Genomic DNA, 26,502 nt, shown 5'->3' on the forward strand with positions numbered 1-26,502 from the left:
GGCATAATAAAGGTGAAGACAAGGAGCCATCATTCTTGTAATCTAGACAAAGAATTGTAACATACTTAACATTTCCTGTTTAATACAAAAAGCCTTTGAAATCTTTACTGTTGGACACTGAATGTTGAAGCAGCCAACCAAATCGATTAAACAAACCGATATTTCCCCAAAGGTGTGGTCAGCCAGGGCAGTCTCCCTGTTCTGTCCTGTGCTCACTGAAAGAAAATCCAATTTGTTGAATGACCAGCCAAATGCATGTCAAATACATTATTTTAAATCAATAATTCACAAACCAGACTCCCCTGTTCTTTCTTCTGTTTTCAGGTGTGGGATTGCTATGATGCTTCTGATTACAATGTCCAACATTTCGTACAACTGCATCGTTGGCTACAGTCTATACTACCTGTTTGCTTCCTTCCAATCACCCCTACCATGGCAGACTGCTTCAGTTGGTGGGGAGCAGATGAAACATGCAGCAGGACCCCCAAAGGTACAGTGTTAGCTTCTACTGGGGAAAGTGTACACACTGACTGTTCATTGTTCATTCTGTCAGTCTGAGTGAGGGAGAGAGATGAACAATAGTTTCAGTGACCATCCTCATTGTGGCCATACAGCAGAAAGACTCGGATAGAAAGCAGCAGCAGGAATCATGGCACTGAGTCACTGGAATAGCAGGACAGTCAGTCAGAAATAAATAGTGAAACATCAGAATTTAACAGTCTTTCACATGTCTCACGTTTACTTTCACCTTGTCAATAAGTCTGTGTTGTGTTCTTTCTGACTGCGTTCATTGTTTGTATCTCTCTCCATCCCTGTATTGTGTCTCACACTGACTCCCTTCTCTGTCTATTACTGTGTTTTTGCAGCTATCATTTTCTTAACTTATTCTCTTTCTCTGAGTTTTCCAAATATCGATCATCTCACATATATTTCTTACACAGTCTGACTCTAAGACACACAGAGTTTTTGTTGCAATTATTTAAATGTCTCATCTCTTTAATTTCATCTCATCTTCCACAATAACACTATTTAACTCAGGATGTCTCATGTCACTATCAAAGGTTCATGTTGTGTGAATTGACAAGACTTAATGTGAAATCTTGATGTGAGTCAAGTTGAAATTTCTGAAACAGAGGACAAAATACTTCAGCTTTGAAAGAAATCTACTTTTAAATAAACTGGGATTGTGGGTGTTCCCCTGACCATACTGTACAGACTGGGGCTGTGGGTGATCCTGGACATCAACTACAGTCTGCACAATATGGTGATAAATCACCCACAGTCCCAGTCTGTACAATACAGACAGGGGTCACCCACAGTCCCAGTCTGTACAATACAGTCAGGGATCACCCACAGTCCCAGAGTGTACAATACAGTCAGGGATCATCCACAGTCCCAGTCTGTACAATACAGTCAGGGATCACCCACAGTCCCAGTCTGTACAATACAGTCAGGGATCACCACAGTCCCAGTCTGTACAATACAGTCAGGGATACACCCACAGTCCTAGTCTGTACAATACAGTCAGGGATCACCCACAGTCCCAGTCTGTACAATATAGTCAGGGATCACCCACAGTCCCAGTCTGTACAATACAGTCAGGGATCACCCACAATACCAGCCTGGACAATACAGTCAGGGATCACCCACAGTCCCAGTCTGTACAATACAGTCAGGATCACTCACAGTCCCAGTCTGTACAATACAGTCAGGGATCACTCACAGTCCCAGTCTGTACAATACAGTCAGGAATCACCCACAGTCCCAGAGTGTACAATACAGTCAGGGATCATCCACAGTGCCAGTCTGTACAATACAGTCAGGGATCACCCACAGTCCAGAGTGTACAATACTGTCAGGGATCACCCACAGTCCCAGTCTGTACAATACAGTCAGGGATACACCCACAGTCCCAGTCTGTACAATACAGTCAGGGATACACCCACAGTCCCAGTCTGTACAATACTGTCAGGGATCACCCACAGTCCCAGAGTGTACAATGCAGTCAGGGATCATCCACAGTCCTGTATTTTGCATTGAAGAGCTTCATATCTTTATTCCAAAAAAAACTCTCGAAATTTTAGGACATTTCCATTATCCAATATTCCAGAAGAATAGAACTCAGTTTTTCTCTGCCTCAGACGAAGTGATGGAAGCTGGTACAATTAAAACATTTAAAAGTTAGCTGGATGTGTATATGAATGTGAAGGGTTGAGATGGATACGGGCCAAATGTTGGCAAATCGGACTAGATTAATTTCGGATATGTTTTTTAGCATGGACAAGTTGGACTGAAAGGTCTGTTCCTGTGCTGTACATCTCTCTGACTCGATGACTCTTGATGTTATTTGTTCCATTTAGTATTTCAAAATCCGTGACGAAGTCATCTTTTTAGTTTTTAATTTATAAAGAATAGAATCATTGTCTGTCTAATACCATACAGTTAGGGACATCTATCAACACCCAGAAGACATGGATTTCCCATTATACACCCACAGAATTCAGTGATGGAAGTCCTTATCTCCATAGGCTAGGACTCATTCAAGTAGCGATCGATTTCTACATCTTCTACTTCAGAATTTGGAATGTTACATCTTGCCAAAAATAATTCAGATATGAAGAAGTTATTTTTGAGCTAAAATTACAATGTAATTTTTGAAAACAGTTGTTTCATCTTATCCTTGAGATTTATGTTATTTGAAATTTCATTTTTACATTGCTAGTTTCTGAAAGTGAATTGATAAGAGTACATTCAACAATGTGGTTCATCTGGGCTCAGAGTAATTATGGATGTCCGTAAGATCATAAGACCATAAGATATAGGAGCAGAATTAAGCCAATTGTCCCATCAGGTATGCTCCACTATTCGATCATCACTGATATGTTTCTCAAACTCATTCTTCTGCCTTCTCCCTGTAATGCTTGATCACCTTACCAATTAAGAACTATTTTATCTCTGCCTTAAATTCACCCAATGACTTGGCCTCCACAGCCCTCTGTAGCAATGAGTTCCATAGATTCATCACTCTCTGGCTGAAGAAATTTCTCCTCACCTCAGTTCAAAAGGGTTATCCCTCCACTCTGAGACTGTGCCCTAGGATCCTGGCCTCTCCTATGCATGGAAACAACTTCTCCACATCTACTCTATCCAGGCCTGTCAGTATTCTTAAAATTTCACTGAGATACACCCTCAAGGAAAGACACAGAGTCCTCAACTGCTCATCATGCGATAAGCCCTTCATCCCCAGGATCATTCTTGTAAACCTCCTCTGAATCTCTTCCAATGCCAGCACATCCTTCCTTAGATACAGGGCACAAAACTGCTCACAATATTCCAAATGAGGCCTGACCAAAGCTTTACACAGACTCTGCAGTACATCCCTGTTCTTGAGTTCTAGCTCTCTTGAAGTGAGTACTAACGTTGCATTTACCTTCATAACTGCCAATGAAACTTACATGTTAACTTTAAGGGAATCCTGAACCAAGACTCTCAAGACCATGTGTACTTCAGATTTCTGAAGCCTTTCCCCATTTAGAAAATAGTCTATGTCTCTATTCTTCCTATCAAAATGCACATCCTCATACTTTCCACATTGTATTCCATCTGCCACTTCTTTGCCCACTCTCCTAACCTCTGTAAGGCCTTCTAAAATCTCCTCACTTCCTCACCACCACGTGTCCCTTCACCTAGCTTGTCTCATCTGCAAACTTAGCAACAATGCCCTTAGCTCCTTCATCCAGATTGTTAATGTATAATGTGAAGGTCCCAACACTGATACCTGCAGAACTCCACTAGTCACTGGCTGCAATACCCAAAAAAGCCCCTTTATCACCACTCTCTATCTTCTGCAGCCAATCCTCTATCCATGCCAGTACTGTGCCCCAAATGTCATGTGCTCTTATCTTATTTAACAGCATCCTGCTTTAGTCACCAATCAGCTGAAAAGCTTTTAAAATTAAATGCATCACAAACTAAATATAAATGCATTCTTTTTGTGTGTAACCAAAGCTAGAGAAGGAGATCTTCTTTCTGAAAATCCTCCACCTCACTAAGAAAGCTTCAGTACAATCAATAATTAACAATCTGCTCTGAAAACCCTGCACATGGTTTCACAGCTGTGACACCCTGCCCCCAACGTCCTCTGGAAATGTGATATCACCCCCAGTTCTCTGCCGATATGAAACCTGTCCCCACCCTCCCATTCACTGTTACCATTGGACTCCATCCCCCTCCACCAATGTTGTTGCTACTGGAACCGACCAACAAGACTGCTCCCCTCCCCCCAAAAATTCTCCTATCATCCTCAAGTTACTCTCAACACTGTGCTGTGAAAGCACTGTCAGATTGAAAATGTGGCTCCCCATTTCTGAGACAGCCCTGAGTTGAATCTACCGCTCAGAACTGTGGAGCTCCATTCATTCATTTTGTAAAACAAGGAGTGGTGTAGCAAGGTATGTGAGACTCCCCTTCCCTGGATAATCCAGCCCATTATAATCCTTAAAGTCTTCTCCAATAACTACTACGGAATACTTTTGAAGTAACTTTTTATACAGTACCATTTTAATTTGGTTTTCTAATTATGCAGACTTTTATCCAACAAGAGATTAAGCAGATTGAGCACCAGAGCAGGACTGTGCTGAGAGTGAGTGCACGGACTGTACCTCTGTGTTCTGATCTATGCATAACCTTACCCATGTAATCAAAAGGATTAACTAATTCAGTCAGAGTGAAACAGTGACCCTGGTTATATTGAAATGGAATGCAAAATTGATGTATAATACTGAAACATATTTTCCAGAGACTCTCTGCAATCTCACTCTGACTGATGGATATTTTGAAATCGTTAATATAACACAGCTGCAGGAAAACAATGGATCTTGTCCAAATGGATCAGAAATCTCCAATCCTCACCAGGGCCCGAGTGAGCAATACTGGGAGTAAGTACCTTGCTGCAGATAGCTGCACCAATAACCTACACAGCTGGGCCAGTAACTCCTCTTGGGTTGGTTAGTTTGTTTATATGTGTTTAATGAGAGAGAAGTTGTTTCATTTTGATTGAGGTATTATTTACATTGCACACTTGTTACAAAATGGCATCATGGAAAGGAAACTTTTACTATTTAATATTCCTCTGGTTTCTAAGCATTGTAACTTTGACAATATTTATAAAGCAAAACACTTTTCTTTGTTTTCTTGCTCTTCAAGGATAATATTCATGACCAGAATTCTTAAACATGAAATGGTTAGAATCATGTGTGACTGATGTTTATTTCTCTGCTTTTAATTGTAATAAGTTATTATTTTAACACACAGTCCTGGGACTGGATTTAGATTAACTGTCTGGAGGTAGATACCATGTGTAGGAAGATGAAGGAGCTGAATTCATTGGAAGACATAGTGACTAAACCAGATAGGTTTCACAGCGCATTGTGAAGCAGTCAGTGAAACATTGTCAGAAACTCTTTCACATCAAATCAGCTGCAGGGAATCTCATCAACTTGTTTGAACAAAGCTTTACATTGAAAAATATCAATACACACGAGGAAAAAAATGTCATACAGAATATCAAACTTCACATTTATTTCTGAGTGCAAGAATCAAAGCTTCTATAAATCAAAAATTAATTTAGATATTACACAACTCTGTTTGTTAAATACATTGATGCACTATGTCGAAAAACATCTGTGTGTAATGAAGAGTGTCCTAACTTACTACATGTTTTTGTTCTTATTTTCTGTAGTAAAGCAGTTTTACGCCGTTCCAGTTCAATGGATGAGCCTGGGGAGGTAATCTGGTATTTAGCCCTCTGTCTGCTTCTTGCCTGGCTAATAGTTGGGGCAGCATTATCAAAAGGAATCAAATCTTCAGGAAAGGTAAATGATTGGTGATAAATAGAGTTAAAACTCGTGACAAAGTAACAGTAAAGCGAGAAACGATAAATAATTTGTGAAGTGTCTGGTTTATCTCCCAGGTGATGTTAACAGTGTCTCTATGGGAAATGGGAGATTCATAATTCATCAACACTTCAGGCCTGAGGGAGATCTGAAGAACGTTCTCCTGAGGGAAAGAACAGCAACTTCCCCAAACCCCTGCAATGTGTCCCTCATTCTAAGGGTTCACTCACTGACACTGGAATTCTGGGTGAATTTCCAATTGCTGTGGAAGGCTGAGGAAGGATTGGGGGTTGGGAGGGAGTGAGGGGGGGGGTGTGGTGGCGGTGATGGGGAAGGATAGGATCAGGGTTTTATTTGAGTGAAATGAGATTTGTCTGGACATGAGAATGGGACTGAGACCTGAGGAACAATCATTAGGTGAAAACAATAAAATGCTGGTAATGCTCAACAGCTTGTGAAGCACCTGTCAAGACAAACCGAGCTAATCTTTCACTTCCATGGACTTTCATCTGACCGAGAGAAATAAATAACAGTTTAAGAGGTTTCTTAAGATAATGGACATGGGGAATATGGTTCGGTGAATAAAAGGAAGATTCTGTGATAGGTTGGAGGACAACAGAGGTTAACTAACAAAGCTCTGACCTTCATCCCCGTTGTACTGTTGGATAGGTTCCAAACCAAAGAGCAAATGTAATTTTAAGGCTGTTAGAAGAATCACAACATGTGACATTCCAGTGTAATGTGCCTTTAGTAGTTATTAATGTTGAAGGAATATGTTGTAACAGCTGTGTAGCAGTTACTGTGGGTGGAATCTGTTAGTGACATGAGCAGCCTGTGCTAAGGTGAGATTTAATGCAGAATCAGGTGAGAAATCTCATAAGGTCCAACTTGACGTCAGGAACAACTTGCTGTGTCTTTTATGTACCTACCCAGTGAGGAGGTGAGCTTCTTGTGTAAGAATTACCTTTAACTGATTCTTTTCATTGTGTAATTTCTGTTATTATGTCTGAAGACCTGTGCCCCCTTAAGAAGGGTTCGAGATCGGTCAAAGGAATCGACAAATGCGGTGTATTCAAAAAACAAGGGTCATTAGTTGATTCAGTTAAGGTACCTTGATGCAATTCTATCCAGCAACACAGAGATTGAAGCTTCTGTGTTCTGGGGAAAAGTTGCGCAATTACATTTGAAAATTACACATTATTTACATGTTTTTAAAGAAATAGTACAGTCTTAATTACAAGAAAGACCAATCACATATGATTTACAGCGAATTAATCTAATGATATTTTCTGGGAAAGGGTTCTTAACTACAAAAAAATGTCCAATCAATTGTAATATGGTGATATGATTGAAGACAGGCTAATCCAATGGTATTTCCTTTAAGAAGGATATCTAATTTACGTAAATTGTCATGCCATGTATTAGTTCAACGTTTGTTCAAATGGTCAATTAATGTATCAGTGTTTATCTTATGAAAACTCTATTGTCCTCATCTTTCAACTGCAAGTTAATTCTGCAAATCAGCAGTATGTTTAGCGGTATGATTCACAGGCCATTTTATAGTATTCTTTTAAATCGAGAAACCATTTTGTTGTAATAAAAATCTTCATATTTTGTTGCCTAAATTCAAATTTTAGATCCTCATGTCTATAGGTTTAGCAGTGTTTAAATAAGCACATTATAACAAGGTATCACAAAACAAAGTCTCAACATGCAAACCCTGTGAACTAGATGAAAACGCAATCCTTGCGTACATCTTCCATGTTACTATTCCTCTTCAGTTTGTCATCTGTTCCCTTCGATGCATTGATGAGAATCCATTTAATTTGCCATTTGGTTGGATAATATTGTCTTTATTCCAAGGTGAATGATGTATAAAAGTAGGCAAAACTTGCTACAAAGGTACAGCAGCTACTGTTTTGGTCTCCTTAGTTAGGGGGTATATTTGTATTGGAGAAAGTTCAGTGAACATCTTTGTATTAATTCTTTTGAAAATATAAGTTTGAGCCTGTACTCACAGGAATTTAGGAGACCGAGAAATGATCTTCAAAGATTTCGAATGGTCTTAGAAAGCTTGACCTTCTCAGAGAATCTCGAACAGGGAGCACAGTTACAAAATAAGGTTCTCCAAATGAGGTAGAGATGAAGTGGAATTTTTAATCTTTCAAATACTCTTCCTCCGAAAGCAGTAGAGGTCAGTTCATTGAATATATTCAAGGCAGAGTTTGACAAATTGTTGATGTACAAGAGAGTCAAAGGTTCTGGAGAGGGCAAGTGTCAGGGTGATCAGGCAGAATCTTATTGCATGGTGGGGCCACATGGCCTTGTACTGCTTCAAGGTTTTATTTTCTTCTGTTGTACCAGTAATACAGGAAAATCTAACAAGGTGCTCTCCATGCTCAGGTGGTTTATTTCACTGCGACATTCCCTTACGTGGTTCTGACCATACTCCTGATCCGAGGGGTTACCCTGGAGGGAGCTTCTAAAGGAATTGAATTCTACATCGGAAGCCAGTCAGACTTCTCCAGACTGGCTGATGCTGAGGTAAATACAGCAATATGAATGATTGAGTCTCATTAGTATTTTTAGTTGAATCAATTCGTGCCTCAGCACATTTACTTTGTTAGCTTGTCATCATTGATTTAAACTGAAAATGTGTTGCTGAAAAAGCGCAGCAGGTCAGGCAGCATCCAAGGAGCAGGAGAATTGACGTTCCTGAAGAAGGGCTCATGCCCGAATCGTCGATTCTCCTGCTCGTTGGATGCTGCCTGACCTGCTGCACTTTTCCAGCAACACATTTTCAGCTCTGATCTGCAGCATCTGCAGTCCTCACTTTCATCATTGATTTAAAATCAGTGTATTGCTTTTGAGTCCTTAATTCAATTCTTGGAAATTTTTAACAAAGCTTGTGATGAATTCAAAGAGTCAGTTTAAGGTCTATATCATCCTGCCATTAACAGGAAAGAAGGTCAGGGCATCAGCTATGATGGACGAGAGGATCGAAATTGATGAGGAATTATGATAGGGATTGGGATGCAGTAGAATTCTTCCTTCATGCCTCCTCCTTTCTGAAATCTTGGAAATGATTTAGGAGTTTCAGGTGAAATACCTCATTGACCTACAAAGCAAATACTGACCCACATTTTGCTGTATCAGGGCAATAGAAAGAGCCACTCTTGATGAGCCTTGTCCTTATCCATTCTATGTCAATGATATTTGGTGCTGCAAGTACCTGGAAGTGGGAGATGGAAATGAAAGAACATTGTCTAAATCTGAAATCTACATTGGAGTGAACATTGGAAAGCAACTGATTATATCTTGAACCAGTCAGATTATCGTACTTGGAATATAACAATGCAAGGACTGAGACAGAAAAGGAAGTGTAAGTTTGAGTGGGTGACTTCCAAGCTGTGATTCCATTCTTCCAGTAGGTAGTTTAAGTGCCAGAAATTGTGACTGGCAGTAAGTAAATGCTTGGCATGTCATTAAAAGGCTATTTCAATGTCATGTTTCTTGAAACAAATCTCCGGGGTGATTCAGTCAACAGCATAAGGACAGAAACATCATGGAGCCCAGTGAATGCAAATAGGCAGACTAGGCAATACCACATTTGTGAAGCTGACAGTGTCCTCATGCATACTGGATAATGATGGCTGGAATTTTGTATTCAGTCCAAAGATACAGCAGTCTTTGTGAATAGACAATGGTGAACACTATTTATTGCTTAATTTTTCTGACAGGAATTGGATTTTGATTTCCATTTAAATCATTTAACCATTGTTTACATAATCCTAGAAATTACAGTGTAATTTTACTGGTTCCTGTTGATATTAAGCTACTGTGATATTATTACAATATGAAAGTGATCATTATTTATGGTAAAAGGTGTTCTTTGTTGTTACTTTCACGAAAAGAATGGAATTAACTATGGTCAGTACAATACTGCAAGTGAGTCAGTCACTGAAAACCATGGCTGGTGAAAGAGTATACAGTCACGTCTTCGATAGTGCAATAGTCACGTTCCGTGTGACCCTGCGCTATGCAAGAATCACGCAATACAAGGAGCACTTACAGTGTTGCCGATGTAATCATGTTCTAGCCAACATACTTTTTGAATTTTTGCACTTTAGAAAAGCGTCCCCAATCGTCAATCACGGTACAGGTAATTTGTGTTAATGAAACGTGCATTATACCAGAAAGACCTGTGTCAGATATCCCAGAGGAAATTTAACTGTAAATAATCAACAGTAGTGATGACTGTTCTGTTTAAGAAGAGTTACTGTTGACCAGAGGGAGCTACTTTGCTCAGTTCACCATGGATTAACCACACGAGTTCTCATTATCTTCACAATTAATGTTGTTAATCTGTTGTACATGTTTGTGTTTCATTTCCCTCCAGACATCTATTCTATTTTGTATTTACCAGGTCTGGAAAGATGCTGCGACTCAAATTTTCTTTTCTATCTCAGTGGGTTGGGGCACTTTAGTAGCATTGTCGTCTTACAACAAGTTCCACAATAACTGCTACAGAGATACCATCATTGTCTGTGTTGTTAATTGTGCTACGAGTATGTTTGCTGGATTTGTCATCTTCTCCATCCTGGGACACATGGCTCACATACAAGATAAGCCCGTTTCAGAGGTTGCCCAGTCAGGTAAACTAGAGCTGTTAAAATTGTCAAGGGTCAGACAGCTTTAATGTTCTCTCTGAAGTGATTCAACCCAACATTCCAGTGATTCCAGTGTCCAGACACAATAATCAATCCTCAGATCCAAACTGATAACCAGGCTCTGAAGACACATTGCCATGATGTTTGGTTTATACTGGACAGGGATTGGAGCTGAATAATGCAATGGTATGCCCAGGGTTGAACCCTAGCTCTTAAAAGTGAGCTTTTGAAATAATCACAGAATAGTAAATCTCAAAAGCACTCAGTTAACATTATAATTCACTGTAAGATTTGTTATTTACCTTAGAATTACATTTCATATGAGCCACATTTTATATTTAAGAAGAAAATTTTGAATGAATTCCATAATATTGTGCTTTTAGGTGAATCAGAGGCAGTTTTTATTTATTGACGATTAGTTACTGATCATATTATGTGCTCAAATATTCAATTTGACAGTGGTACATTTTAAAAAATGTTTAATATAAAGAGCAAGAGACATGGAAATGTTCTGTGCTAAGCCACTTGTATCGGTTGATGATGCTGTGATAAGTAATTAATGACCAGGTAAAGTTACAATAAAACACAGTTCACACATTCTGATTACTCCAGTAGTCTGAGCACAGAGTGGTTTGACAGCCTGAATGGAGGCAGGAACATAGGAACAGGGGTAGGCCACTCAGTCTGAGTAGTTTGCCTCACTACTCCATGTAATAATGAGGGATCAAACATTTCAATGTTTTTTACTCATTCCATTCCCTGACCTTGTACACCACTGAGAATCAGAAATATAATAATCTCAATCTTAAATCTACTCAAATCTTGACCTCCACAGCCCTCTGTGCTGGACAATTCCAATGTTTCACAACACTCTGAATAAACTAATTTCTTGTCAGCTTGGCCCTCAGTGGCATCCCCCTTAGTTTTAAATTATGGCCGCTGGTTTTAGATTCTGCAGACAGAGGAAATATCTTACCTGCAGCTACTCTGTTGTTCTCTTTAACTACGTTGTAAGTTTCAATGCAATTGCCTCTCATTCTACGAAACTCTAGAGAATAAGGCCCAGTTTTCCCAATCTTTCTTCATCGGACAGTTCTACCATTCCAGGAGCAAGTCTGCTGAACATTTGTTGCACTCCCTCTATGCAATGACATTTTTCCTGAGAAAAAGTGACCAAACTGTGCACAGTTTCCAGGTGTGGCCTAACCAAGCTGCTATACAACTGAAACAAGACTTCACTATCCCTGTACTCAAATCCTCTTGCAATAAAGGATGACATTCCATGAGGCTTCCTAATAGCTTGCTGCACACACATGTTAACCCTCAGTGACTTAGCACCAAGGAGACTGAGGTCTCTTTGTACAACTACACTTTACAATCCCCAACCATTTAAGAAACACTCTAAATTATCCGTTCAATTATTTCTCCCCATTCCCTACTCTCCAACATTATTCCCTGCTTTAAAATGCCAGTTTCACCAATATATCAGAGAGATTCTTTTTTTGCTTAGATTGCAAATGTCACTCTGAACTCAGTGTTCACTGCTTCTAAATATTATAATTTCTGAATTGAAAGTGATTAATATTACAAATATATAATAACTAATGTTTTTTATTGTAAACACATATCCGCACAACTTTGGTGACATGAATAGTTTTGCAAATGGTGGCTAATATTGGCAACTGTAATAAATGAAATGAAATGAATGTCAACAACAAGTTAATAGCAACGTTCATTATGTCATTTCAATTCTATTCACTGTTCAGGTTTCGGTTTGGTCTTCATTGCCTACCCAGAGGCCCTTGCACAGTTACCGTGGGCACCATTATGGTCTGTTTCATTTTTCTTCATGCTGCTCACTCTGGGAGTTGACACACAGTTTGCAGGTTTAGGTAAAAATGGCATTGCATCACTTTAAAAAAATCATTTCTTTTGAAGAAATTATGACAGTGTTGGGCAAAAAAGTGCTGTTGGTGATGTTAGTGGACAAACGCACAACATTTCTTTGTAGCAATTGTTCCCTTACTGTCTGAAAGTAGAATGCAGCTATTTGTCTTAAATGATTAGCACCTGCATCAAAATAAAAATTGGGGAAAAGTTGCATCGGCATCCAAATGATTTCACAATACAATTTGCACGAACAGCGATGGTGAGGGAAGGCATCATAGAAGATCAAAATGTGAGTTGGAGTAAATGAGAGAGATGAGGTTCAGTGTTATTAGGAATTAGTAAGTGAGGATGGAGAGTGTATGAGCAAATATTAAAAGAGAAAGACAAACCAGTAGAACTTATTAGCAAAGCATGCAGCATTCAGAGTTAAGTTGATGAGCTGACAACACAAATAGAGACCAGTCACACCACCTGGTGAAGATTATTGAAATGTGGTTGCAGGAAGATCAGTACTGGGAGTGAAATGTCCTAGGGTAATGAGTATTCCAAAGGGATAGGCAAGTAGGAATAGGAGGTGGAGCTGTTTTATTGGTTAAGGGAGATATCAAGGTGCATTAAGAAATGATATTGGCACTACGAACCAAGATGTTGAATCAATCTGAGTGGAAATAAAAGGCAAGGGAAGAAACCCCTTGGTAGGAATAATTTACAGACTCTCAAACAGTACTTCCAAAGTAGGGCTGAGTATAAATGAGGCAGTAATGAGGGCTTATGAGCCAGCCACAACAGAAATTATGGGTGATTTGTACATAGATATTGATTGGATTCATCAAATTGGCAAGGGTAGTATTGAAGGAAGATTCATAGAGTGTCTGAGGGATTCTTTCTTATGGCAACGTGTCATGGAATCAACTGGCTACTTCACATTTGGTATTGTGTAATGAGGAAGGATTGGTAAATGATCATGTAGTTAAGGATCATCTTGGAAGGTGTGATCACAACCTTCTATAGTTTCAAATTCAGAGGGCAAGAGTGAAGACAGAGTCATATACAGGAGTTTTAATGTTGGCCAAAAGTCATTATACAGGCCTGAGAAAGCAGTTGGCCCTGGGGGACTGAGGAAAAATATTAAAGGAGCAGGACATTTGAAAAATGGTGGCAAATGCTCAATGAGTTACTAAATACCTGTCAATTAAAGTATATTCCTGAGAGGAAAAGGAATTATAGAAAGGTAAAAGATAATCCATGGCTTAACAAGGAGGTCGAGGATAACATAAAGACAAAAACTAGGGCATATCATACTGCAAATGTTTGAGACACTCTGGAGAATCAGGAGATCAATAAAAGGAAACTAGCAAAAACCATAAGCTCTGACACCAAAAGCTTCTATAAGTATATAAAAAGGAAGAGAGTAGTGAAAGTAAATGGTGGCCCTTTAGAGGGTGGAAATGGTGAGGTAATTATGGGAAACTCAGAAATGGCAGAGGCACTAAACCAGTATTTTGTGTCTTTTTGCAGTGGAAGATTATAATTTCTTCCCAAAATCTGCAGTTACTATAGAGGAACTTGGTGAAATTACTAGGGAAAAGGTATTAAGTAAACTGATGGGATTAAAGGCAGATTAGTCCCCAGGACCTGATGGCCTGCACCCTAAGGCAGCAGAGATAGTGGATATATTAGTTACTACATTCCCAAATTTCCTCGATTCTGGAAAGGTGCCAGTGATTTGGAAACACTTTAATGTGAAGCCTGTATTTGAAAAAAGAGATAGGCAAAATGTGGAAAATTGTAGATCAATTAGTTTGACCTCAGTCATGAGGAAGTTGCTGGAGTCAATAATAAGGGAGAGAACTGACCACTTGGAACAACAAAGCTCAATTCCCCAGTGGCAGCATGGTTTCATACAGGACAAGTTGAACTTGACAAAATTGTTGGAATTTCTGAGGATGTAACTATCAAGTTGGATAATGGGGACACAGTGGATGTGTTATATCTAGACCTCCAGAAGACATTGATAAGGTGCTGCATTAAGACTGATACAAAAGGTTAGACCGGAGGGTGTTTGGGGTAGAGTATTGGTTCGGATAGAGGATTGGTTGACTGACAGAAAGCAGAGGGGTGGGATAAATGGGTCCTTCTGGCGAACTGTAACTATTGGGGTAGCATAGGGTTCAATCCTCTGACATCAACTGTTGACAATCTATATCAATGAGCTGCCGGGAGGGACAGAATGTAACAAAACAAAATTCACAGCTAGAGAATGAACTAGAATCTGGCAGATGGAATTTAACGTGGATAGGTACGAGGTTACATATTTTGGCAAGAATAATGAAAGAGCAAATTATTAATTAAATCAGAAGCAGATTCAAAGTGCCTCAGTGTAGAGGGATCTGGGTGTCCTTGTGTATGAATCACAGAAAGTGGGGATGTAGGGGCTGCATCTAATAAGAAAGGCAAGTGGAATCTTGGCATTTATTGCAAAAGAACTGGTTTATAAAAGTAATGTTGTCACAATTGTATGAGATGATGTTGAGACCATACTTGGAGTATTGTAACCAGTTCTGGTTTCTTTACATGAGGAAGGATGTGGTGGCATTAAAAGCAGTTCCGAGGAGGTTCTCCAGGTTGATTCAAGGGATGAAAGGGCTGTCATATGAGGAACAATTGAATACGTTGGACTTGTACTCGCTGAAGACCAGAAGAATGAGGGATGATCTGATTGACACACATAAAATGCTCAAGGGGATTGATAAGGTAGATGTGGAACAGATATTCCTCCTTGTCGGACAGTCTTGAACAAGAGGTCATAGATATAGCCTGAGAGGAAGTAGGTTCAAAACTGGGGTGAGGAGAAACTATTTCTCTGACAGGGTTGTGAATCTGTGGATCTCACTGCCCCAGAGTGCAGAAGAGGCAGAATCAATCAACAAATTCAAGAAAGAAATAGATATGTTTTGATGAAAAATGGGACAAAGGGCTGTGGGAAACAGGCAGGAATTGCGACCACAATAAGAACAGCCATGAATGTGACAAATGGTAGAGTGGGTTTGAAGGGCTGAATTGTCCACTCGCTCCTAATTTCTATGTTCCTCTGCCCAATAGCTATTGTGGTGATTTTCAATTTCAGATGTTAATGTTCTATATCTTTTCTTTGCTCTCATGCCTAGAATTTATCTTTTCGTTGAGACAGATCTTGCTGTTCAAGAGATGGGGATTTTTATTTACCTGCCTTACAGGGAGCAGGATGGTCAGCAAACTTATTCACTCATGTTGAAACTCACTCATGTTGAAACACCCTACGTGATATTTGAGGATAACGATGATGCAGTTTTCCTCTGCATCAGAGCAACAGGAAAAATACAACTGGGGGAAAAATACATATCTCAGAGCCAGAAATTGGATGCAGAAACCTTTTACTCCAGGGCTTTGGTGTGTCCAGTGGTGTTTTGTCCTGTCATTGTGCAAGTTATTAATTAATGTCTTCATTTGACATTTTCTTCCATTAGAAACAGTTATGACAGCCCTGCAAGACCAGTTCCCTACATTGGTCCAATCAAAGCGCCTTCTTCTGACAGCTGGTGTTTGTTCGTTATTTTATCTGCTTGGCCTTCTATGTGTGACACAGGTAGGTTGTATTTCAGTGATATCAGCTGTTTTCACATGTACTCAGTAACTGTAAAAGGTGATCAAATTCACAGGATGAAAAAATAAAGAAGGCATTAGTGTTCTGGTCCTTTCTTTTTACAGTTGTTTAATGTTGTGCAGTGATCATGTCATATTGATATCTTGCTGTGATTCTGAGTTTATTCTCAGATAATCCACTCTTACAATAGGACTGGGAAACAGGACCACGGTTCAGTTTATTATGTCATAAAATTGCTCAGCAGACACATTCGTTATCGCGGTTAGTTGTTACAGGGAAGCATAGCTGCTCTCCCTTCGCAATATGTACTGCACACTGAACAAGTCTATAGCTGTCAGTGACATGTATTATATCAAGGTTATATGCTCATCAGCATGTTCTTCTTAAAATGATATTACTATATTCCTATAACATACATGAATGAAAATAAATATATCTCAGACTGGTTGTGAGAACTATCACTCCAAAAATAGGTCACTGTGCTTAGGAGTTTAAGAATTGAACTGTTTAAGACTTTAAGTGGTTGTATAATGAATCAATAATTTAATAATCCTTCCAGATCTCATGATCTTCTTTCTGTCCTCTGATCTAGATTTATCAACTGACTGTTCTTGGCTCACTGATATTTTGGTGACTTTCCTTTTGTTAAAGAGGAGATTATTTTCATGGTTGCGTTCAACATTTTCATTCCCTGAGTTTACCTCTGGTGGTGTTCTGTGCACAGTCAGAATGCTCAATGTTAGAATGTTGTACAATTCCCCAAATTATTTTCTATTCCTCTTTCTCATTGTTCCATTAGATATTGTGACTCCTTGGGTTTAAGGCTCACTGCACTTTCTGAGTACTTCTGTGGGTGACCATGTTCCCTGGATGGGATGTATGATTCAAACCTTTTACCACTCTCACAAACTAGATAATTCCACACCCAGATGTCAAATGAGTGCTGTTTTTATTCTGCCTGAATGTTCAAGATGTTTATCCCATATTTACAGGAAATTGGACTGTTCATGACTTGGCAAATGTGTCCTGACTTGCTTTTTAATGTGATTGTTGCTGGTAATAGAAAGCCCATACCTAGACGTATTGTTATGAAGTGTGACATGGCAATATGGAGATGGTGTCCAGTTGCTCATTTCATGACGGATGGCTGAATAGTATGAACCATTTCATTCAGCAAAAATATTGGGTCTGGGATAATGTGGTGAGGCTGTCACATGATTTAGACCCCATGTAGTACACATCCAAGGTATCCTAGGTCCATAAAATATTTATCAGTGCAGTATGATCCAATTTCAGATATTTTCTCCAGATACACAATGCACTTTATACTTATGGTGATTACCATGGGTGTAGTTGAGTAATCCTTCCAATGTCTGGTGGTTGGAAAATTGGAATATTACTCAGTGACTTAGTGAAAATTGTCACCGTGGATGGTAAGTAAATCTGTTACAAGCTTCAACCAAAGATATATTGGAATCTTGTGAGGGTAGAGAAATTTTTTTTCTGTTGATGTGGTGGCTGACTTTGACATGCCTGATACACCCTCACAGTCTTCTCGATTTTTCTGTTGTGAACTAAACAATACACAGTGAACTGTACAGGGGCCTATTTCACCCTATGCCCATATGCCCCTGGTATAATGAGGCAATAGAGTTTACTAAAGAGCTTCAGCTACAAGCATCTGTTTATGTTTGAAAAGCATGCCTCTTGAGGGTCCCTGGCTCATCCTTGTCTGGCTAAATCCCTTGGAGCACATCTGGCACGTTTTGTATCCCATCAGGCCGGACTTTGATAATAACTTTCCAAAATGCCCTCAGTTGTGAATCATTCATTGTCTTTTTTCTTACTGTTGACCAATATTCATCTGGATTGATATTGATGATGTTTTCTTATGTAATTTTTTTGTAAGTGCAGCCAAACAGCCATTGTCTAATTTGGCGTTGGTACACCTCTCATTGTGTCTGAAGTAGCCCAGATTGTAACAAATATCAAAGTTATATCCCTGAACTTTTATGAGACATTGTTGTAGTCTTGACAGTGCACTTTTCAGTGGTTTGTGTCAAATCATTTTCAATGTTTTGTTCCTACAATGAATCATTTACTAAACTGGTACATATGGAAATTTGTGATAGTGCATACCAGAAGAAATGTTTTCTGTCCTATGTTCAAACAGTTAGATTGTTATTATGATAGAATATTGGATCCAAAAGCAATGAATTTACCATTATGTATGCCCCAACACTGTTTTGACAAGGTCAGACCCAGTGGGAGGGATGACATGGATGAAGGTGCTCAGGCCCGAAAAATATTGAACTTGATATCGAGTCCTGACAACTGCAGGGACCCCAAATGGAAATGGGATGCTGACCAGAGTTTCCAGATGACCTTGGGCTCCTTTCATCGCAGCTAACCCATTTTCACTCACTAATGGTCCCCATAAGCAACTTTTCTTTCGCCCAGGCTCAACAGTATCCATTCCTTTGTCTGCCCAACAAGTGTTCTCTCTTTGTGTGGGCTCCATCTCCACCTGTTGTTCACTCCGTTCTCCCAATCCCTGTCTTCAGTGGAGATCCCATCTTTTCCTAGCAACAATGAGTTCTGAAGAAGGATCACTGGTCCTGAAATGTTGACTCTGCTTTCTCTCCACAGAAGCTGTCTGACCTGCTGAGTTTCTCTGGCAAATTTTGTTCTTGTTTCAGATTTCCAGCATCCACATTCCTTTGCTTTTAGAATTCCGCAGGTGGCAGAACAGCCTGATCCCTATGCCCTTAACTTCCAGATACATGTACCTGTGAATGCTCCTGCATGGCTGTATGTGGAATACTCTCTGCTTCCCACCAGCTCCACCACCATTGTCACTGTTGGTGCACCCAAGTGCTTCTCTCTGAGAGAAATTATGTTTGAGACACGGAATTGTTCATTCACTTTTAATCTGTAGCAAAAGCTTCCCTTCATTGCCAAGCCTTCAAATGAGGCCTTGTGCAATCATATTCTTCAATTTCTGTTTCTGTTGGGTATAATTGCGTTGTGCAGGAAGAGATCTTGAACCCTTCCCATTATAGTGCACATTCTCTGCTAGCCCTCTGTATGAGCCAGTTAAGAGAAAGATGCGGCCGTTAATGTTTCCTTTGATTTGTTCACACTCTACCCTCCTCCTCTACATTATATACCCTCCCCACCTCTCCTAGCCTTCTCCCTTTTCACCGATGTTCCTTCTGTTTCTCTTCAGTCTCCTCCTGTGATGATCAGCTCCTCCACTATCCCCTATGATATTCCTGCTTATCCACCACCACCACACTGTTTTCTTTTGGCTCAGTTGGCTGGATGGTTGGTTTTAAAGAGAGTGATGCTGGAAAAGCACAGCCGGTCAGGCAGCATCTGAGGAGCAGGAGAGTTGATGTTTCGACCATAAGCTCTTTAACAGGAAGATGATTCCAGCACCACACGTTTTGACTCTGATTTCCAGTATCTGTAGTCCTCACTTTCTCCTGGATGGCTGATTTACAATGGGGGGGGGGGGGGGGGGGTGCGGGGGGAGAGGGGCACCAACAACACAGGTTCAACTTCTGCATTGACTGAGGTTACCAACAAACAATAAAAATGTGAATTAAGAAGATTGATAATCCAACCATCAATAAATCGTTTTGGAGGTTTGACAACTCATTCTGACCTGGTGATTGTATACCGATTTGAAGAGAAGTGTGTTATTTTCAGTTGCTCTTGACTGGTAACTCAGTTGCCTTGATGTTAGATGCTGCAACTCAGCATCATGTCATGATCATCGGCATCAGAATTTTCTCCCTCACTGTCTGCAAACATGCTTAGCTTAGCCTAGCCTTAGGGGAGACAATGGCCTACTGGTATTATCGGTAGACTGTTAATCCAGAGATCCAGGGAATGTTTTGGGAATCCAGGTTTGAATCCTGCCACGGCAGATGGTATAATTTGAATTCAATAGACTCTGGAATTAAGAGTCTAATGAATTCAAATGAATCCATTGTTGATTGTTAGAAACACCCCTTTGGTTTACTAATGTCCTTTACGGAAGGAAACTTCAATTATTACTTGGTCGGGCCGACATGAGAAAGTGAGGACTTCAGATGCTGGAGATTAGAGTCAAAAAGTGTGGCGCTGGAAAAGCACGGCTGGTCAGACAGCATCTGAGGAGCAGTAGAGTCGATGTTTTGAGCTTAAGCCCTTAATCAGAAATGAAGAGCTTGTGCTCAAAACGTCAACTCTCTCTTTTCGCAGCAGAGAGCGGCGGGAGCTGGGCGGAAGTTCAGGCGGAGCGCAAAGTCGGTCGGGAAGGTAAGTGGGTGTGTTAAGAACCTAAATTAAGAGTCCACAGGCTTGCTACAAAACAAGAGTCTAAGGAAGTTTTTAATCGAAGAGTGAGGCTTCAGCTCAGGAGTCTTTGAAAAGGAGGTTGAGTGAAGTGATTACGCCACAGTTGAAGAGGGTGAAGACATGACTGCCCAGCTGGTTCAGTGCGCTATGTGCTTGATGTGGGAGGTCAACGACTCTGGTGTGTCTGACTCGTACATGTGCGGAAAGTGTGTGCACATTCAGCTATTGACCGAGCATATTGCAGCGCTGATGAAAGAACTCGAGGACCTTAGGCTCATCCGAGGGAATGAGATCTTTCTGGACAAGACCTTCAGCGAGGTTATTACACCAATCATGCCAGAAGAGAGCAGAAGAGAGCAGACGATGAGGAAGGCAGAGAGGAGACAGGTGCAAGAGACCCCGGGAGAAGTACCTGTCAGGAACAAGTTGAAGCTGTTGGAAACAGTGGAGACTGATGACACTGCCAGTCCGCGAGGCGGCCAGGTCTGTCAATCAAAAGTTGGCGCAGAGGCAGAGCGGAAGAGTCGGACATCGCATAGAGCCGTGGTAATAGGGGACTCCATCGTGAGAGGAACTGACCGGGGTTTTTGTGGCAGCAGACGGGATTTAAAGATGGTGTGTTGTCTTCCTGGTGCCAGGGTGAAAGACATCGCGGACAGAGTGCAGGAAATCCTCAAGGACGAGGGTGAAGAGCCAGAGGTGGTGGTACATGTCGGCACAAATGATGTCGGGAAGAAGAGGAGGCACATACTACAGCGGGACTTTGGAGAACGAGGAAGAAGGCTGAAAAGCAGGACGTCCAAGGTGGTTATCTCTGGTTTGCTTCCAGTTCCTCGGGCTGGTGAGGCCAGAAACAGGGAGATAATGGACTTGAATGTGTGGTTGGGGAACTGGTGCAGGAAGCAAGGATTTAAGTTCTTGAATCACTGGGGTACATTTTGTGGCAAACATAAATTCTACAAGAGAGACGGTTTGCACCTTAACAGGTTAGGGATCAGCATTCTGGCAGGCAGGTTTTCTACTGCAACACCGCTACATTTAAACTAAGTAGCGGGGGGGAGGGGACAAACTGGATGTACAAAAAGGAAGTTGAAGGAAAAGTTAGAACAAGAGAAGTCAAGAAAGACAACTGTATCAATGAGGCAGAAAATTCAAAAAGGGATCATGCTGTAAGGTTGAGTGGAATAGGGGTTGATGGGAAGGGTGAGAGCAGTAACAAATTAAAAATGCTGTATATGAACGCACGAAGCATTAGAAATAAGATGGATGAGCTTGAGGCTCTTTTGGAAATTGGCAGATACGATATTGTGGGGATAACTGAGACGTGGCTTCAAGTGGACAGGGCCTGGGAAATGAATATTCAAGGCTACACGTGCTATCGTAAGGACAGACTGACGGGCAGAGGGGGTGGAGTGGCCTTGTTGGAAAGGGACGATATTCAGTCCCTTGCGCGGGGGGACCTAGAGTCAGGGATGTAGAGTCAGTGTGGATAGAGCTGCGAAATACTAAGGGTAAAACGACCCTCTTGGGAGTCATCTACAGGCCCCCAAACAGTAGTCTGGATGTCGGATGTAAGTTGAATCAGGAGCTGAAATTGACCTGTGGTAAAGATGTTACTACAGTTGTTATGGGGAATGTTAACATGCAGGTAGACTGGGAGAATCAGGATGGTATTGGACCTCAAGAAAGAGACTTTATGGAGTGCTTCAGAGATGGATTCTTAGAGCAGCTGGTGCTGGAGCCGACCAGGGAGAAGGCAATTCTGGATCTAGTATTGTGTAATTAACCAGAATTGGTCAGAGACCTCGAAGTGAAGGAGCCATTGGGAAGTAGTGACCATAATACATTAAGTTTCAATCTGCAATTTGAGAGGGAGAGGGTACAGTCGGAAGTGACAGTACTTCTGTTGAATAAAGGGAACTATGGAGCTATGAGGGAGGAGCTGGCCAAAGTTCAATGGTGCAATACCTTAGCAGGGATGACCGTGGTGGAACAATGGCAGATATTTCTGTGTATAATGCAGAAGTTGCAGGATCAGTTCATTCCTAAAAGGAAGAAAGATCCCAGGAGCAGGCATGGGTGGCCGTGGCTGACGAGGGAAGTTAAGAAACATATAAAGTTAAAAGAGAAAAAGTATAACATAGCAAAGATAAGTGGGAAAACAGAGGACTGGGAAGCTTTTAAAGAACAACAGAGGATTACTAAGAAGGAAATACGCAGAGGAAAAATGAGATACGAAGGTAAACTGGCCAATAATATAAAGGAGGATAGTAAAAGCTTTTTCAAGTATGTGCAAGGCAAAAAAATGGTTAGGACTAAAATTGGGCCCTTGAAGACAGAAACAGGGGAATATATTACAGGGAACAAAGAAATGGCAGAAGAATTAAATGGGTACTTCAGATCTGTGTTCACTGGGGAAGACACAAGACTGGGGAAGACCCTGAGGTAGCAGTGACCGAAGGACCTGAACTTAAGGGAATCTGTATTTGCCAGGATTTGGTGTTGGAGAGACTGTTAGGTCTGAAGGTTGATAAGTCCCCGGGCCTGATGGTCTACATCCCAGGGTACTGAAGGAGGTGGCTCGGGAAATCGTGGATGCGTTGGTGATTATTTTCCAGAATTCGATAGATTCGGGATCGGTACCTGAGGATTGGAGACTGGCTAATGTTATACCACTTTTTAAGAAAGGTGGGAGAGAGAAAGCAGGAAATTATAGACCAGTTAGTCTGACCTCAGTGGTGGGAAAGATGCTGGAGTCTATTATAAAGGATGAGATTACGGCACATCTGGATAGTAGTAACAGGATAGGACAGAGTCAGCATGGATTTATGAAGGGGAAATCGTGCTTGACTAATCTTCTGGAGTTTTTTGAGGATGTAACTCTGAAGATGGATAAGGGAGATCCAGTAGATGTAATGTACCTGGACTTTCAGAAAGCTTTTGATAAAGTTCCACATAGGAGGTTAGTGAGTAAACTTAGGGCGCATGGTATTGGGGGCAAAGTACTAGATTGGATTGAAAATTGGTTGGCTGATAGGAAACAAAGGGTAGTGATAAACGGCTCCATTTCGGAATGGCAGGCAGTGACCAGTGGGGTACCGCAAGGATCCGTGTGGGACCGCAGCTTTTTACAATATATGTTAATGATATAAGCGATAACATTAGCAAATTTGCTGATGATACAAAGCTGGGTGGCAGGGTGAAATGTGATGAGGATGTTAGGAGATTACAGGGTGACCTGGACAAGTTAGGTGAGTGGGCAGATGCATGGCAGATGCAGTTTAATGTGGATAAATGTATGGTTATCCACTTTGGTGGCAAGAACAGGAAGGCAGATTACTACCTCAATGGAATTAATTTAGGTAAAGGGGCAGTACAGAGAGATCTGGGTGTTCTTGTACACCAGTCAATGAAGGCAAGCATGCAGGTACAGCAGGTAGTGAAGAAAGCTAATAGCATGCTGGCCTTCATAACAAGAGGGATTGAGTACAGAAGCAAAGAGGTGCTTCTGCAGCTGTACAGGGCCCTGGTGAGACCACACCTGGAGTACTGTGTGCAGTTCTGGTCGCCAAATTTGAGGAAAGACATTCTGGCTATTGAGGGAGTGCAGCGTAGGTTCACAAGGTCAATTCCTGGAATGGAGGGATTACCTTACACTGAAAGACTGAAGCGACTGGGCTTGTATACCCTTGAGTTTAGAAGACTGAGAGGGGATATGATTGAGACGTATAAGATTATGAAAGGATTGGACACTCTGGCAGCAGGAAACATGTTTCCGCTGATGGGTGAGTGCCGAACCAGAGGACACAGCTTAAAAATACGGGGTAGACCATTTAGGACAGAGATGAGGAGAAACTTCTTCACCCAGAGAGTGGTGGCTGTGTGGAATGCTCTACCCAAGAGGGCAGTGGAGGCCCAGTCTCTGGATTCATTTAAGAAAGAGTTGGATAGAGCTCTCAAAGATAGTGGAATCAAGGGTTATGGAGATAAGGCAGGAAGCGGATACTGATTAGGAATGATCAGCCATGATCATATTGAATGGCGGTGCAGGCTCGAAGGGCTGAATGGCCTACTCCTGCACCTATTGTCTATTGTCTATTGTCTCCTGCTCCTTGGATGCTGCCTGACCAGCTGTGCTTTTCCAGCACCACACCTTTTGACTCTATGACTGGGTTAGAAAATATAAATCTTTTATTCAAAAAGAAAGAAATACAGAGCAGTTAACTTACTATCTATCATCAGTAAAATGTTAGCAATTATTATTAAGGAATTTGTGGCATGACAATGTAGGTTTTGAAGTAGTCAAATAGAGCCAGTACAGTCTTGTGAAGGGAAAGAACATATTTCACCAATTTGTTAGAATTATTTCAGAAATAATATGAGTGTTTGGATAATGGGGAAATGGTGGATGTACTTTTTCTTATATTTCCAGAGGCATTTGATAAAGTGTCACATTAATATTTATTGTAGAACATAGGAGCTCATGGTACAGGGGTTAGCATATTGACATGGACAGAAAATTAGCTGGCTAATAGTAAACAGAGAGTCAGCACAAATGTGTTTTTTTTTCAGGTTCTCATGATGTAACAAGTGGCGTGCCTCAGGGTCAATTCTGGCATTTGAATGATTTACAATTTACATCAATGACATAGATGAAGCAGTAGAAGACACAGTTACCAAAGTTGCTGATGACATAAAATTGGAAAGTAATTTTCAAGGAAGACATAAGGGGGCTATAAAAAGAGAAAGATGGTTTAAGTCGGTGGGCAAAGATGTAGCAAATGGAGTATAATGTAGGAAAACATGAAGTGTTTCCCTTTTAGCAGGAAGAATAAAAAATAAAACATCATATCAAAATGATTAGAGATTGCAGAACTCTGAGAGACAGAAGGATGCGTGACAATCAAAAGTTACTGTGCAGATGCAGCATATAGAGTCATAGAGATGTATAGCATGGAAACAGACCCTTTAGTCCAATCTGTCCATGCTGACCAGATATCCCAACCCAATCTAGTCCAACCTGCCAGCACCCAGCCCATATCCCTCCAAACCCTTCCTTTCATATACCCATCCAATTGCCTTCTGAATGTTGCAATTGTACCAGCCTCCACCACTTCCTCTGGTAGCTCATTCCATACACGTACTACCCTCTGTGTGGAAAAAAGTTGCCCCTTAGGTCTCTATTATATCTTTCCCCTCTCACCCTAAACCTAGGCCCTCCAGTTCTGGACTCCCTGACCCCAGGGAACTTTGTCTATTTATCCTATCTATGCCCCTCATAATTTTGTACACCTCTATAAGATCACCCCTCAGCCTCCGACGTGCCAAGGAAAACAGCCCCAGCCTGTTCAACCTCTCCCTATAGCTCAAATCCTCCAACCCTGGCAACATCCTTGTAAATCTTTTCTGAACCCTTTCATATTTCACAACGATGGCACAGTGGTTAGCACTGCTGCCTCACAGCGCCAGAGACCCGGGTTCAATTCCCGCCTCAGGTGACTCTCTGTGTGGAGTTTGCACATTCTCCCCGTGTCTGTGTGGGTTTCCTCCGGGTGCGCCGGTTTCCTCCCACAATCCAAAAATGTGCAAGTTAGGTGAATTGGCCAAGTTAAATTGCCCATAGTGTTAGATGAAGGGGTAAATGTAGGGGAATGGGTCTGAGTGGGTTGCGCTTCGGCGGATCGGTGTGGACTTGTTGGGCCGAAGGGCTTGTTTCCACACTGTAAATAATCTAATCTAATCTTTCCAATAGGAAGGAGACTAGAATTGCACACAATATTTCAACAGTGGTCTAACCAATGTCCTGTACAGCCGCATCATGACCTTCTAACTCCTGTACTCAATACTCTAACCAATAAAGGAAAGCATACCAAATGCCTTCTTCACGATCCTATCTACCAGCGATTCCACTCCAAGGTCTCTTTGTTCAGTAACACTCCCTCCGCCCTTACCATTAAGCATATAAGTCCTAAGATTTGCTTTCCCAAAATGCAGCACCTCGCATTTATCTGAATTAAACTCCATCTGTCACTTCTCAGCCCATTGGCCCATCTGATCA

The 26,502-nt window shown here is 41.1% G+C and overlaps 1 protein-coding gene across 1 annotated transcript in view; it reads left to right on the top strand.

Annotated features, from left to right (window-relative positions):
• The window catches only part of LOC132820037 (sodium- and chloride-dependent neutral and basic amino acid transporter B(0+)-like), a gene marked incomplete at its 3' end in the record, with an annotated part of 81,559 nt that overhangs the window by 46,448 nt on the left and 8,609 nt on the right, over positions 1-26,502 (top strand). The window contains exons 14-19 of the mRNA XM_060831958.1: positions 325-382; positions 5,698-5,873; positions 8,298-8,438; positions 10,321-10,549; positions 12,331-12,456; positions 15,961-16,079. Coding sequence (XP_060687941.1) covers positions 325-382; positions 5,698-5,873; positions 8,298-8,438; positions 10,321-10,549; positions 12,331-12,456; positions 15,961-16,079 — 849 coding nt within the window. The remainder of the gene's footprint in view (positions 1-324; positions 383-5,697; positions 5,874-8,297; positions 8,439-10,320; positions 10,550-12,330; positions 12,457-15,960; positions 16,080-26,502) is intronic.

The sequence above is a fragment of the Hemiscyllium ocellatum genome, chromosome 11 (genome assembly GCF_020745735.1).
Source record: "Hemiscyllium ocellatum isolate sHemOce1 chromosome 11, sHemOce1.pat.X.cur, whole genome shotgun sequence".
Classification (NCBI taxonomy): Eukaryota; Metazoa; Chordata; class Chondrichthyes; order Orectolobiformes; family Hemiscylliidae; genus Hemiscyllium; species Hemiscyllium ocellatum.